This window comes from Ahaetulla prasina, chromosome 2 (genome assembly GCF_028640845.1).
Source record: "Ahaetulla prasina isolate Xishuangbanna chromosome 2, ASM2864084v1, whole genome shotgun sequence".
Taxonomy (NCBI): Eukaryota; Metazoa; Chordata; class Lepidosauria; order Squamata; family Colubridae; genus Ahaetulla; species Ahaetulla prasina.
Genome location: NC_080540.1, coordinates 84,756,725 through 84,770,029, shown reverse-complemented (window position 1 = coordinate 84,770,029; position 13,305 = coordinate 84,756,725). Strand labels below are relative to the sequence as shown.

General features: G+C 37.2%; 1 protein-coding gene across 2 annotated transcripts in view; it reads left to right on the top strand.

Annotated features, from left to right (window-relative positions):
* CYFIP2 (cytoplasmic FMR1 interacting protein 2) overlaps positions 1-12,452 on the top strand; it is a 65,195-nt gene extending 52,743 nt beyond the window's left edge. For both annotated transcript variants that reach the window (XM_058172626.1, XM_058172625.1), the window contains exons 23-28: positions 963-1,050; positions 2,436-2,579; positions 3,752-3,842; positions 5,374-5,504; positions 10,957-11,029; positions 11,412-12,452. In XM_058172626.1, coding sequence (XP_058028609.1) covers positions 963-1,050; positions 2,436-2,579; positions 3,752-3,842; positions 5,374-5,504; positions 10,957-11,029; positions 11,412-11,542 — 658 coding nt within the window. In that variant the 3' untranslated portion in view covers positions 11,543-12,452. The remainder of the gene's footprint in view (positions 1-962; positions 1,051-2,435; positions 2,580-3,751; positions 3,843-5,373; positions 5,505-10,956; positions 11,030-11,411) is intronic.
* Positions 12,453-13,305: the final 853 nt, after the last annotated feature.

Genomic DNA, 13,305 nt, shown 5'->3' with positions numbered 1-13,305 from the left:
GCAATTACTGCAGGTTCAAGCCCGGCCCGAGGTTGACTCAGCCTTCCATCCTTTATAAGGTAGGTAAAATGAGGACCCAGATTGTTGGGGGTGCAATAAGTTGACTTTGTAAAAAATATACAAATAGAATGAGACTATTGCCTTATACACTGTAAGCCGCCCTGAGTCTTCGGAGAAGGGCGGGATATAAATGTAAACAAAAAAAAAAAATTCTCTTCCCAAATGCTAGAATACATTTCTTAACAAGAAGACTGGTTTCGCAGTGCAACTAATTGCCATGCGAGACAGTGGTCTTCACCGTATATCTTCAAGTAGAAACTCCACAACAATTTGTCTAGGATAATTTAATTTTTAATTATTGCACCGATAGATGTTTGGATTCTGTAGCCTAAATGGCTCCTTTCTATTCTATGGTCCAAACCAAGTTGCATTATATAATGGATTTCATGTAATAGGTAATATAATAGTAATATAATATAATATAATACAATATAATACAATACAATACAATACAATACAATACAAAACTATACTATACTATACTATACTATACTATACTATACTATACTATACTATACTATACTATACTATACTATACTATACTATACTATACTATACTATATTATATTTAATAGTAATGTAATAGGTCTGTAAGGGGTGTGTATACCATCACTGTCCTAATATTCCCTTTAATTGTATTCTTTTTATGTATTCAATTCATGCTTATACCTATATATATTATCTAATATGTGCTTGACAAATAAATATAAATAAATAAATTGCTAGCACAGATGCAAAAGTGTTAGATGTATTACTTGAAGATCCATCTAGGATAAGTAGTGTTAAATTAGGAAGCAATGTTTAATTGAAACATAGCTATTTTGTGTCATAAGTGGCATAGGATGACTGATGCAGCCCTCCTCCTCACACACACCTTTTTTGTGTCATTTTACAATTATTAGGTTTGTGCGGACAGCAATTCCATTCACCCAAGAACCCCAGAGAGATAAACCCGCCAATGTTCAGCCATATTACCTTTATGGCTCAAAGGTGAGTCAAACAACAGGCTTGCTGTTTCTAGATCTCCATACAGCTGATAGGGCTTTTGAAAATTCTTGAAAAGCTTGATTTTATAGAATACTTGGCAGGAACAATCAGTAGTATTGTAGTATTTTTTGATCACTTCAGAATAAAGGCGTTACATTTTCCGCATTACACCATCTGAAACAGTGCAGCATTGTGTATCAAATAATAACTGTGAACAAGTTAGCTAGTGCATGTCTGTAACTCACTATTTATGTATCAGAGCATTTCTGGAATTTTAAGAGGTCAGCTGCTCCCTCCCCCCATGTTATCAGTGTTCACACTATACCTAAGCCCAATGTCAGGCCTGGAAACCATACTAGGCCTGTTTTTTTTATGCAGAGGAGGTTTTTCTGGAACCCTGATACCCAAGATGTTATATACAGGTAGTCCTCAACTTACAACCATCCATTTAGTGACCTTTAAAAGTTACAACAGCATTGGAAAAAATGACTTACGACCAGTTTTTACACATATGACTATTGCAGCATCCCCATGGTCACGTGACCAAAATTCGGATGCTTGGCAATTGGCATGCATGAATGACAGTTGCAGTTTCCCAGGGTCATGCGCTCATCTTTCATGACCTTCTGACGAGCAAAGTTAATGGGAAAGCCAGATTCACATAACAACGCTGTTACTAACTTAACAACTTAGCAGTAATTCAATGTGGCAAAGCGGTAATTCACTGTGGCAAAAAAGGTTGTAAAATGGGGCAAAACTCGCTTAAGCTCACATTGCTCAGGAACAGAAATTTTGAACTTGAACACAGTTGCAAGTTGAGGACATTGTACATTATGCATCAAAACTTTCATGCTGTTTTTAGGAGCAGCTCCCACTGTTGGAGACAGAAGCAACTTTCTAAGATGGATTCTAAACCAGGGGTCTCCAATCTTGGCAAGTTTAAGACTTGTGGACTTCAACTCCCAGAGTTCCTCAGCAAAGTTGGCTGAGGAATTCTGGGATTTGAAGTCCACAAGTCTTAAACTTGCCAAGGCTGGGGACCCCTGCTCTAAATTGTCCTTTTGGCATCAGAAAATATAGTAGTATCAACAAAGTTCAGATTGCAAGGCTAGTACTACAGCTTCTATCCTGCTTTGCTAAATTATCTTTCCATGGCTTTAGATTATCTGTAAAGAAAGTTTATAAATCAATGCATTGTTGTTTAGTAGCTGTTTGAAATGCCATGGCTAAAAGAGAAAAAGAATCTGAGCCAAATTGTTTGGATATTAAAAAGTTAGAAATAATAAATTATCAATCATTGTCTGGTGATTATCAACATACTGTCCTTACTGTAACCATAATGTGTTGCTTGTCTTATTAAATAAATGTTTTGCTCCTCTTATTCTCAGCCACTCAACATTGCATACAGCCACATTTATAGCTCTTACCGAAACTTTGTGGGACCCCCCCACTTCAAGACAATCTGCCGACTCCTTGGATACCAAGGGATTGCTGTTGTGATGGAAGAATTGCTGAAGATTGTCAAAAGCCTGGTAATGGGGATAAATAAACCCACTGCTTTTAATCCTCTTTTTTCTTCTCTTCTTCCTCTTAAAGTTCCTTGTGGTTCCCCAAAATCTGCTGCAGAAATTTAACTGATGTTCTGGCAAAGATTTGAGGCGGATCGGAAGTGGATCTGGGGAAGAGAGGAAGGAAAATTCATGTTGTATAAATAGAAGTTGATTCGTGGGACATTCAATATAGTGCTAAGACTGCAAGGCAGATTTTAATTAATTTTCCAGACATGGTTTCTGCATAGGATTTGAGGAAGCTTTTCACATCTGCCAGTAATTCTGCTATAAATCTGTAATTATTCTGGCAGAAATGGAGCTGCTCCCATGATATGATAAACCTGTGTTCAGAAACCCATATACCAAAATTATCAGGTCAGCATAAGATATAGTGATTTCTTGGTAACAAAAGGAAAAAAAGAATAAATACTTTTATGCACTGAAATATAAAAATATAAAAAGTCTGCTTGGGTTTTTTAAATAGGGTTACTACCCTGTTTCCACCAAAATAAGACATCCCCTGATAATAAGCCCAATCAGGCTTTTGAGTGCATGGCAATAAGGCAAAGCGCTTATTTCAGGGTTCAAAAAAAATATAAGACAGGGTCTTATTTTCGAGGAAACACAGTAGTAGAGTAAACTTCTAAAATTGTTTTCTTATTTTTCTTATTCTTGTATTTTCAAAGAAAAATATTTTTAAACAGCTATTTGGATATATTTAAGTATTGTAACCACTTTAAAAGTGATTCAAAAGTACTTGTTTGGATCCCAGCTCAAAAACACCATGAGGAGCTTCCAGAGACCCAGAAATTTACACATCCAGTTGCCAATTTCAATCACCTATTTTTATTTAGCAAATGTTTCCCTTTGGATTTTGGAACATCTGGAGCCTTGGCTTCTTCTTACAAACTATTGAGCTCAGAAAATGTTTTTGGCATTGTTACATTTGTTTACTTCTGTTTAATAAGCCATTATATTTAAAGCTTCCTTCTTCTCTGAACTGAGTGAGATAGGATCAAGATTACTTGCAGTTGCATAAATTGGCTGAAGGGAGCCAAGATTTGCAGCTGCAGGCTACTTTGTAAAACTGCAGATGCTTTGAATGTTGAGTCTACTTCCCAGAGCTGACATTCATCCCCAATTGCTTCTGATAGCTGCAAGGAACCATCCTTCAGTATGTGAAGACCTTGATAGAGGTGATGCCGAAGATTTGCCGCCTGCCAAGGCATGAGTATGGATCTCCAGGTTAGTACTGTGAGATTAGTAAATCTGCATAATACTAAGGAGAAATTTCCTGACAGTGAGAACAATTAATCAGTGGACTGCCTTGCTTTCAGAAGTTCTGGGTGCTCCAACACTGGAGATTTTTAAGAAGAGATTGGACAACCATTTGTCTAAAACGGTATAGGGTTTCCTGCTTGAGCAGGGGGTTGGACTAAAAGACCTCCAAGATCCTTTCCAACTCTGTTATTCTGTTAATTCTTATTTATCACATTTGGGTTTTCCTGTCCTTTGTCCAAAATCACCAGCATGACTTATTTTGAATTATACTATTTTAAATTTTTCATTGTACTATCCATTCCATTTTATCTGCATGTGTACAGCATATTTTTCTGGCCTCAATTTGTGTTTTAGACATGTAAAAAAATATACTAAAGATTAAGATTACAGAGGTTTAATTTAGCAACTAATTGAGAGTTGTCGAAACAGCTGTAATTACTGTATAAGAATCACTGTAGAAACAAGAGTTGAGCCCAGTGCAAGAATCCAAATTAAGGCCTCCCAGGTATGGCAATAACTTACCTGGGCTGTTAGTTCCACTGACAAACTTTCTATTGGATTTTTTTTTCTAACATTAAATGTTTGAGAATCTTTTGAGTAAATTATTGAGTAAATTCTTCCTATACACCAGAATGAAAATTTCGAATTTCTTCAATATGTCATCCTTTCAAGTATTTGAAGGGTGCTGTAATAGTCCATCCACTCCAATCCTTTGGCAAAGCTTAATTTTCACAGGTCCTACAGTTTGTTCTCGTAAGACTTAATTTCCAATCCCCTGATTGTCCTCTTTGTCCTACAGTAAATCCATTCCAGTTATTTTGAATCCTTAAAATATGATTCTCAGAATGGGATACATTTAAAATGTATTTAAAATGGAATCTGAACAAAGCAGAAGAAAGTGGAACAGTTACTTCCCATGATTTGGAACATATTTTTTTTCTTTTGATGCTGTCTAAAAATTGTCTTTGTCTTTTTTTGCAGCCACACCACACTGTTTGCACTCAGCTGCTATTACAAGATCTTTTTTACAAGTTCTGTTACCAAGCTAAGAATCCCCATCCTCTACCTTGCATTGGTTTCTTAGTGAAGAGTTTCTGTTGCTTACCCACATTGTTTTAATTTTATTACCCATTAACAAAATCTGAGGCATCACCTCTTCCCAGTTATATCTGCACATTGCATTTGATATGCTTCAGAGAGGTCATGATTCAGATCCTTCTGCTAGGGACGTACACCTGGCAGGTCCTATGAGGTGGGCCTAGATAAAACCCCAAGTGGCCTCCATGGCTCTCAGAGAGCTAACGACCAACCTTCAGGGTGCTAACAACCAGATGACTGCAAAGAATATAAATCCTTTCATTCGCCACCATTCAGTCAGAACTGAATAAGCTTCTTGGATGAGAAGTGAAACGTTTTCAAAGACAAACTAGCGAAGTCCAGATGCCTTTCGAAAAAGCACCTTTGGGTCTTTTATTTATATCTTGCTTTTCCTCAGGAATCCTGGAGTTTTTCCATCACCAGTTGAAGGACATAATTGAATATGCAGAACTAAAGACTGATGTATTCCAAAGTCTGAGGGAAGTGGGTAATGCCATTCTTTTCTGCCTTCTCATAGAACAGGCCCTGGTGAGTTAAAATGAATTATTTGGGAAAATAATTGGGCTTAAATCATTATACATGAAACAAAGGAACAAACAAATGAGCTATCTGTGTTCAATTAGCTGTCAATTTAGCTGTGGTCTACAGAACTTCAGCTCCTACACTCCCAGTCCTGCACAGCGACTTCTGCAATGTGTATGCCATTCAAATGGGTGGGTGTCAAATCCCACAATTTACAGTAGCAATTGCCATGCTGCTTGGGATATTCAGTGAGCTAAAGCCCACACAGCCCGAAAGGTCCAAGGTTGAAAAGGATGCTGCAGCTTGCTATTACATGTCACAGTACTCTTCAGTGGCTTGCCAAAAGCCTGCCAGAATGAAGTACAGAGACAAACACAGAAGCAGAAGTACTTGTCCATATAAATGCACTCTGAGTGCCTAAACACAATACCAATGAGCTGATTGTATTTATTTACTTATTTGCTTTTCCATTTTTTTTAATTGGAAAAAAAATGCAGTTGTCTTCAGGCTTCATTGCAGATTGTGATCACGGCATCTCTAACAAACCACAATAGTATCAAAATAACATGTGCACCTTGATAACATGATATACGTGCTTCATATGTGCTTCAATCCCACTTGAAGTGTGGTAGCAGTAAGTGTAGTTGCAGTGCATGTGGTTAATTTTGCATAAAATTGTTCTTAATATCTGTAAAGACAACTTGACTTATCAAGTTAGCATCCAATATTGCTTCCTACATACCTGGGATAGCATCCAGCTCCAAATGAAAAAATCTGAGATAGATGATAGATAGATAGATAGATAGATAGATAGATAGATAGATAGATAGATAGATAGATAGATAGATAATGGATGGATGGATGGATAGATAGATAGATAGATAGATAGATAGATAGATAGATAATGGGTGGATGGATAGATAGATAGATAGATAGATAGATAGATAGATAGATAGATAGATAATCTTTCAGAATAAATCTTAATAATCAATATGTAGTATGAACAAACCATACTACTCCAGTTGCTGAATTACAATTCCTGGCATCTGTCATGATTTGCTATATAGTTTAGGGATGTTCTGAGTTGTAGTTCGGCAAGTTCTGGAGTGCCACACTACTCCCTACCAGTTTATAACTCTCTGATATTTCTCTTCTTCCATTAAGATGAAAAACATATTTACCAATTTTAAAGATGTCATGATTTCAAGAAGTCATGCCTATTCCCCTTGTTGCTAGGACAATCCTTCTAATTTGCATAATATTTAAAAGTTCACAATAGGTTCTCCCTTTTATTGGACATGTTTTGTTTGTTTTTAATTACTTAATAATAGCACATTGTTTATTATGACAATACCGTAGTGCCAATAATTTGCAGATTGCCAAAGGTGGAATGGAGGTAAGCATTCTGAATCATATGCCAAGAACAATCCCCTGGAAGAATAAAACCCATATTTATTGTATCCATAACTAAATGATCTAATTTCCCTGAGCTTTTTATGATCACAAAAATAAGCATAGTGCATGCTGAACATATGTTACTGCGTACATTGTATTATTTATGAATGCTTCTTGATTGAGACCTGTCTCTTAATGATGACTTAAAGAGAATATTTTGATATAAGTTTACTTTTCTGCTATTCTTTTCTGAGAGAAAAATAATCTATAAATGTACTAACTTATCATGAAGTAGGAGTTTAGGATGTTTCTAAAGTTGTTCTAAAGTTTTTTTTAAAAAGTGTGCACCTTTCCTTGCCTCCTAAGCATGAAGAAAACTGACTTCTGGCATTAAAATGGTAATCTGCTCCCTCTCCTTTAGAGGATGGAGCAAATCTGGGTATAAGTGACTGTACTGGATTGATGGTTCCAAGACTGTAGGAGAGCACAGTCTTGTGCTGATTATACAAAACTTCTACAGTGTGCAGAGTTTTTTCTCACATAAAACGATTAGTTGGGGTGCTGCCTCTAGCAGCTAAAACCTCCCCTCTACGTTGGCCTTCTAAAGATTGAAATCGAACATACCAAGTTCTGATGTGGCCTTTTTTTTATAAAATAGGAAACCGTGATATTCTAAATTATATGATATATTACTTACCATAAGATATTACCATATGGCAACAACTCCTTTAGACTGCCCTAGAAAAATGCACATAAAATTACATTCTGTATATCACTGAGGCTTGTATAAGGGACCAGTGCTCATGTTTTGGTCCATATAAAGTGTGTCTGGGAGTTAGAAAATTGATCAATAACGTTCCAAATGCGCCTTCACACAAGGGTATATCAAAACCACCTCCTTTTGCAGTGTCTTGCCTCCTTGCATGCAGCTATCATGGCTTACTTTGTTGCTATACCGCCATGTAGAGTCATGCAGAATTTGCTGCAATCATTACTCAAGTCTCCGCCAACATTCCTGCTTCCGAGGTCTTGCCTCTTTGTGTGTCTGCAGTTTAGATTAACTCTTGATCTCTGTATGTGTTTTTAAATTTCTTCTCATTTTGTGGTTCCTCTCTCAGCCTCTTCCAGCTCAGTTCTAAGTATGGCTACTTGGAAATAAGTTTGACCTGATCACTGGGCTATATTCCCAGGAAAGTAGGCAATTTACATCACAGAGTCTCTTTTTAGAGTGGTCCATACCAAGAAACATGCAGCGAATTAAAATTCACAGGAAATATTGCAGCAAAAAACTGAAGCCTCTTTGAATTCCATGAAACTTTAAGTTTGAACGTATATAGATGGATAGAACAGCTGTATTATTCACTGTATAATTAAAGCCTGAAGGCCATTCAAGATCTCCCATGTTTTTGAAAGTAAGAGCAGTTCCTTGCTATGTCTGCCATTCTATTTTTTTTTACCCACTTGACATGTAGGTATCAGATAAGTCTTCCTTTCCTGTAAGCACAGTCTTGAACCAAATGTCATACCGCTCTCGTGCTGCTTTCAGGTGAAAAACACAGCAACAACTAAAATGCCCAACATAGAAGTTGTGTTGGGTCACCTTTGGCCCCCAGTCTGGTTCATCTTCTGCTTCTTGTAGTTTGGATTCCAAATGAAGTTGGTAAAAAAAGAAGATACTCAGGAAGTCAGTCTCTGTTAAATGATGCCAATGAGGACATCAGAGTGGGCAGTACCAGAATTCTCAGATCCTTTAAAAAATATTTTTGGGCATTTTCCACAATAAAACAGGTAGAGACTTAGTATGTATGTGTGTATTTATGTGTACACAAGTAAGTAATTATATATCTATACATACAATAATATTATATTGTATAATATATTATATTATATTATAGATTATACTATACTATACTATACTATACTATACTATACTATACTATACTATACTATACTATACTATACTATACTATACTATACTATACTATACTATCAGGGGTGAAATGTAAAATTTGTTACCACCAGTTCTGTGGGCGTGGCTTGGTGGTAGGGGGGTAATATGACAGTGGGCGTGGCCAACTTTTTTTTTTTTTTAAAGCATTTTTTCTACCGAAGAGGTTGTAGAAAAAATGCTTTTAAAAGGTTCTGACGACCCCAGCTGAGCCGCGCGATCATCAGAGGCTTTTTTTTTTAACTTTTAAAAGCATATTTCAGCCAAAGAAAAAATGCTTTTAAAAGTAAGAAAAAAAACCTCTGATGATCACGCGGCTCAGCTGGGCATGGGGGTGGCAGGGATTTTTGCTACTGGTTCTCCGAACCACCCGCTGCCATCGCTACCGGATCGGGCGATCCAGTCCGAACCGGGAGCATTGCACCCCATTATACTATACTATACTATACTATACTATACTATACTATACTATACTATACTATACTATACTATACTATACTATACTATACTATACTATACTATACTATACTATACTATATATATATATATATATATATCACTTACTTGTGAACACCAACACCACCCCATATAATTTGGAGATTTGCTATTGAAGTTTAGAAACACCCTACTGGGACTCAAGCTGCAGCTTCACAGGGCCCATAGGCTGCTAACTTTTCTATTAGACATTACAGTGACTTGCAACACTATTCCAAGGACAGCTGTATACTCTGTGTCAGATCAGCCTTTCCAACCTCCAAACTCGGACTGTACGTCTATCAGATTGATCATTGTCCCACTGCCATTAGTGGCCAAGGAAGGCTCTGTGACAAAGTTATGCCCTTGCTACTTTCCATCTTGGTTTTTTTTTCCAATTTACCAAATGTTGAGTCTTTGTTGATGCACACTTATAATTAACATAGCCAAAAATGACCAGGTTTTCATTTTTTTCTCTTTAAAAGGCAAGTTAACAACTGCACTATATTAATTTCATTTATAATATTGTCATACTGCTTTTCAAGGTAAAGCCTTGTCAAAAGAGGTTACAATATAATATAAACACATTTTCTCATAAACCTCGGCTCTGGCTTATTGTTTGAACTTACCGGCTTAAATGCAACTAGTGTCTGTCACATACATAATTTTATTTATTTATTTATTTATTTGAATTTTTATACCGCCCTTCTCCCAAAGGACTCAGGGCGGTGTACAGCCAAAGTTAAAACAATTTAAATATACAAAATTAAAATATCAATTTAAAATACATATTCAATAATGGCCAAATTAAAACCGTCAATTGACCCAACCTAAAATACCCCATATAAAATTACAAAAAATTAAAATTTAGAAATTTAAAAATCAAGCCAGTCCCGCTTGGATAAATAAATAAGTTTTTAATTAATTTGACTTACACACTGTAAGTTTTTATAATGGGGATGCTCAGTAGCAGGTCCAGATATCCAATCACAATTAAAGTCACAGCCTGGTAGAAAACCTAAACATCTGGTACATTCTGGAGTTTTTTTTCTGTTAGTGCAATACGTACTACATGCTTTATCACTGAAACTCAATGAAATTTTCAGGGTGCCTTTATAGTTCATATTTAAACAAAGCATTCAGAGAATTCTTCTTAAGGCAGTTGTGAGTGGACAAATCAATTAAGTATGTCTGTTAGCAGCCTATATGTGGATACACCTATGTGGAATAATGTGACCATTCAAGATACATCAACGCAGATCCGCACAATCCTTGGCAGTGCCTGACAACTTCAAATCACCCAAAGAAGGAGGAACCTGGTTAATTATCAGCAGTCCTTATTACAATCTTATGGAAAGTACACCATTTTGCAGCAGGGGTCAAGAAATCCTACTGCTGAATCAGAAGAAGTAAACAAAGCAGAAGTCCTGAGTTTTACAAAAAAAAACACAACAAGATTCTCTTTATTATAAACTTACTTTTGACACACGTTATGTGTCCGTTGTCCTGGATATTGAGATAGAATTGAATAGCCTTCTGAAAGCAAATGGATCACTGTTCCCTTCCCGGTTTGGTTGACAGCTAAACAGTCAGTTCTTAGGTAGTTTTTAACACCTTTTATTTTTCTTCCTCCTGCCTCAGTCCCAGGAAGAAGTGTGTGATTTGCTGCATGCTGCTCCCTTCCAAAATATTTTGCCCAGGGTCTACATCAAAGGTAAGGAGTGAAGAGATGCACAGAAATCAGTCATTATTCCCTAGCTATGTAGTAGCTGCGAAGTTACAGAAATTTCAGCTTTCGAAGAATCTTAGATGTAGTTAGCTATTCATTGCCTTCATTTGACTAGGGGCCCTATTGGCTAATCCACAAGAAAGGGCACCCTATAAGCAAAGCAAGATGTTTGCGTTAAAAACAAGATCCTCTTACAAGTGTATTTGGTGTCACAGTTGTCAGTAAAGACCTTTCTTCACAATTCATTTCCACGGTTTTATGTCATACTTGTCCCAGAGTTGGATAATGGTTGGGAGATGACTCTGAAATGCTAGGTTTTTTTTTTCTTTTTGCTTTCTCATTTCACTGTTTGCTGCTCGCTTAACAGAAGGAGAACGCTTGGAGGTACGCATGAAGCGTCTCGAAGCCAAATATGCCCCACTTCACCTGGTTCCCTTAATAGAGAGGCTGGGAACTCCTCAGGTAAGGATGACATTGAAACCCATATTGACTGGATGACACAACACGTCACCCAGCCCTGATTCTTCCTCATCCCCCATCCCCCGAACATCCTGGATCTCAAGAAGCCTTTCTATTTTTGTTGCCTGGATTTCAGCTGTACACCCCAGAATATTGATAGAAACATTACTTGTGACTGAACAAAATTGGTGAAATTCAGTATGGTTCTTATGTAGTTGTGTGTCCACCATAATCACCCTCTGCTTCAGAGACAATCAGTTTGTCATTATTGGCCTGAATCTGAATTATTTGAAATGTTTGTTGTTGTTATTGTTGTTCACATGAATATCAGGCAAGGCATTCTCTTGTCTCTGAAAATGGACCCTGAAGTTTCAAAATAGTCATGGACTCCTACTGTATCCTATACCCCTGGCTCCAATTTTTTTTCTCTTGGTTCTGTCATGGCAAAGAATAAGACCAGGCTACCCATTACAGTACTTCTCTGGCAAGTTTTCCATATTTTCACTGACATTCTGTTATAATATGCAGCTTTCAGATAGCACATTAATTGTGGCAATCAAATTATGTACCTGTTCATTTGCAAATTTGTATGAACTGCCCACTCACTCTAGACGTCTAACAGTATTCAAAGATTGAAGTGTCCAGTGATAAAATCAATACAGGCAGTCGTAAGTTACAGGTCACAACTGAGAATAGCAACTCCGTCACTAAGTGACATGGTTGTAAAGTAAAACACCACATGACCTTGCTGCCTTACAACATCAGTTCTGGCTGCAGCTCTGAAGTTAATGCTGTGTGGTGGTTATGTGCAGTGTCATATATGATCGCGACTGACTGCCAATTTCCCCATTAACTGTGTCAGAAACCTGCTGTGAAAGTTGCAAATGGCAATCTCTTCAAAGGGGGACACTGCAACCATCATAAATATGTGCCAATTGCCAAATGCCCAAAACAAAAATTGGCACTTGGTGTTTTTCTTTACATAGGAATGCTGTGACAGCTGCAAGTTCAAAAAATGATTGTAAATCTTTTTTCAGTGCTTTCATGATCACTGAACAAGAAGTCGACAAGTGAAAGCTACTGTATCTGATGTTGTCCTTGTTTTAAAATTTCTTCACTGAATGCCCTCTGGATGAAGATTTTTTATGATTGTTTGTTAAAACAGTGGTTCTCAACCTTTCTTCACCACAAACCCCCTTTAGATACCTTTTGTGTCAAAGGACCCCCAAGTCTTCTCAAGATTTAAATCATAACATTTCTTCAAGGCTTCGCAGGCTATGTTTTGTGATGACATCGTGGCTCTCCCATAGGTCCACAGACACAGGTTGCGAACCACTGTTGTAAAGGATAAAAGAACAAGAGCTAACCTAAGTTCTGGGGACATGCGACTGACAATGGCATTTTTGGAGCATTGCCAGCCTCAGTCTCTCTGGGAATGGATACCCGCAGCATCCTTTCCTGGCTGCACTATGTAAGGCAGGCAGATTCTGCTTGGAGAAGAGAGTTCAAAAGATAACAAAGCTCAGGTTATGTGTAGGGTTTTATAGGTAATGACCATCACATCGAATTAAGACCAGAAACCCACTGGCGACTATTAGAACTTGTTGGTATGAGCTCCGAGCTTGGCAATTTGATTGCAAACATTTCGTCCCCATTCAAATGGGGACGAAATGTTTACAACCAAATCGCCAAGCTTGGAGCTCAAACCAACAATATAACTACCAACCCCAGCTACTACTATTCAAAGATATTTCAACTATTAGTACTCCATAAAGTAAGGAACCAGCTAGCATCACACTACA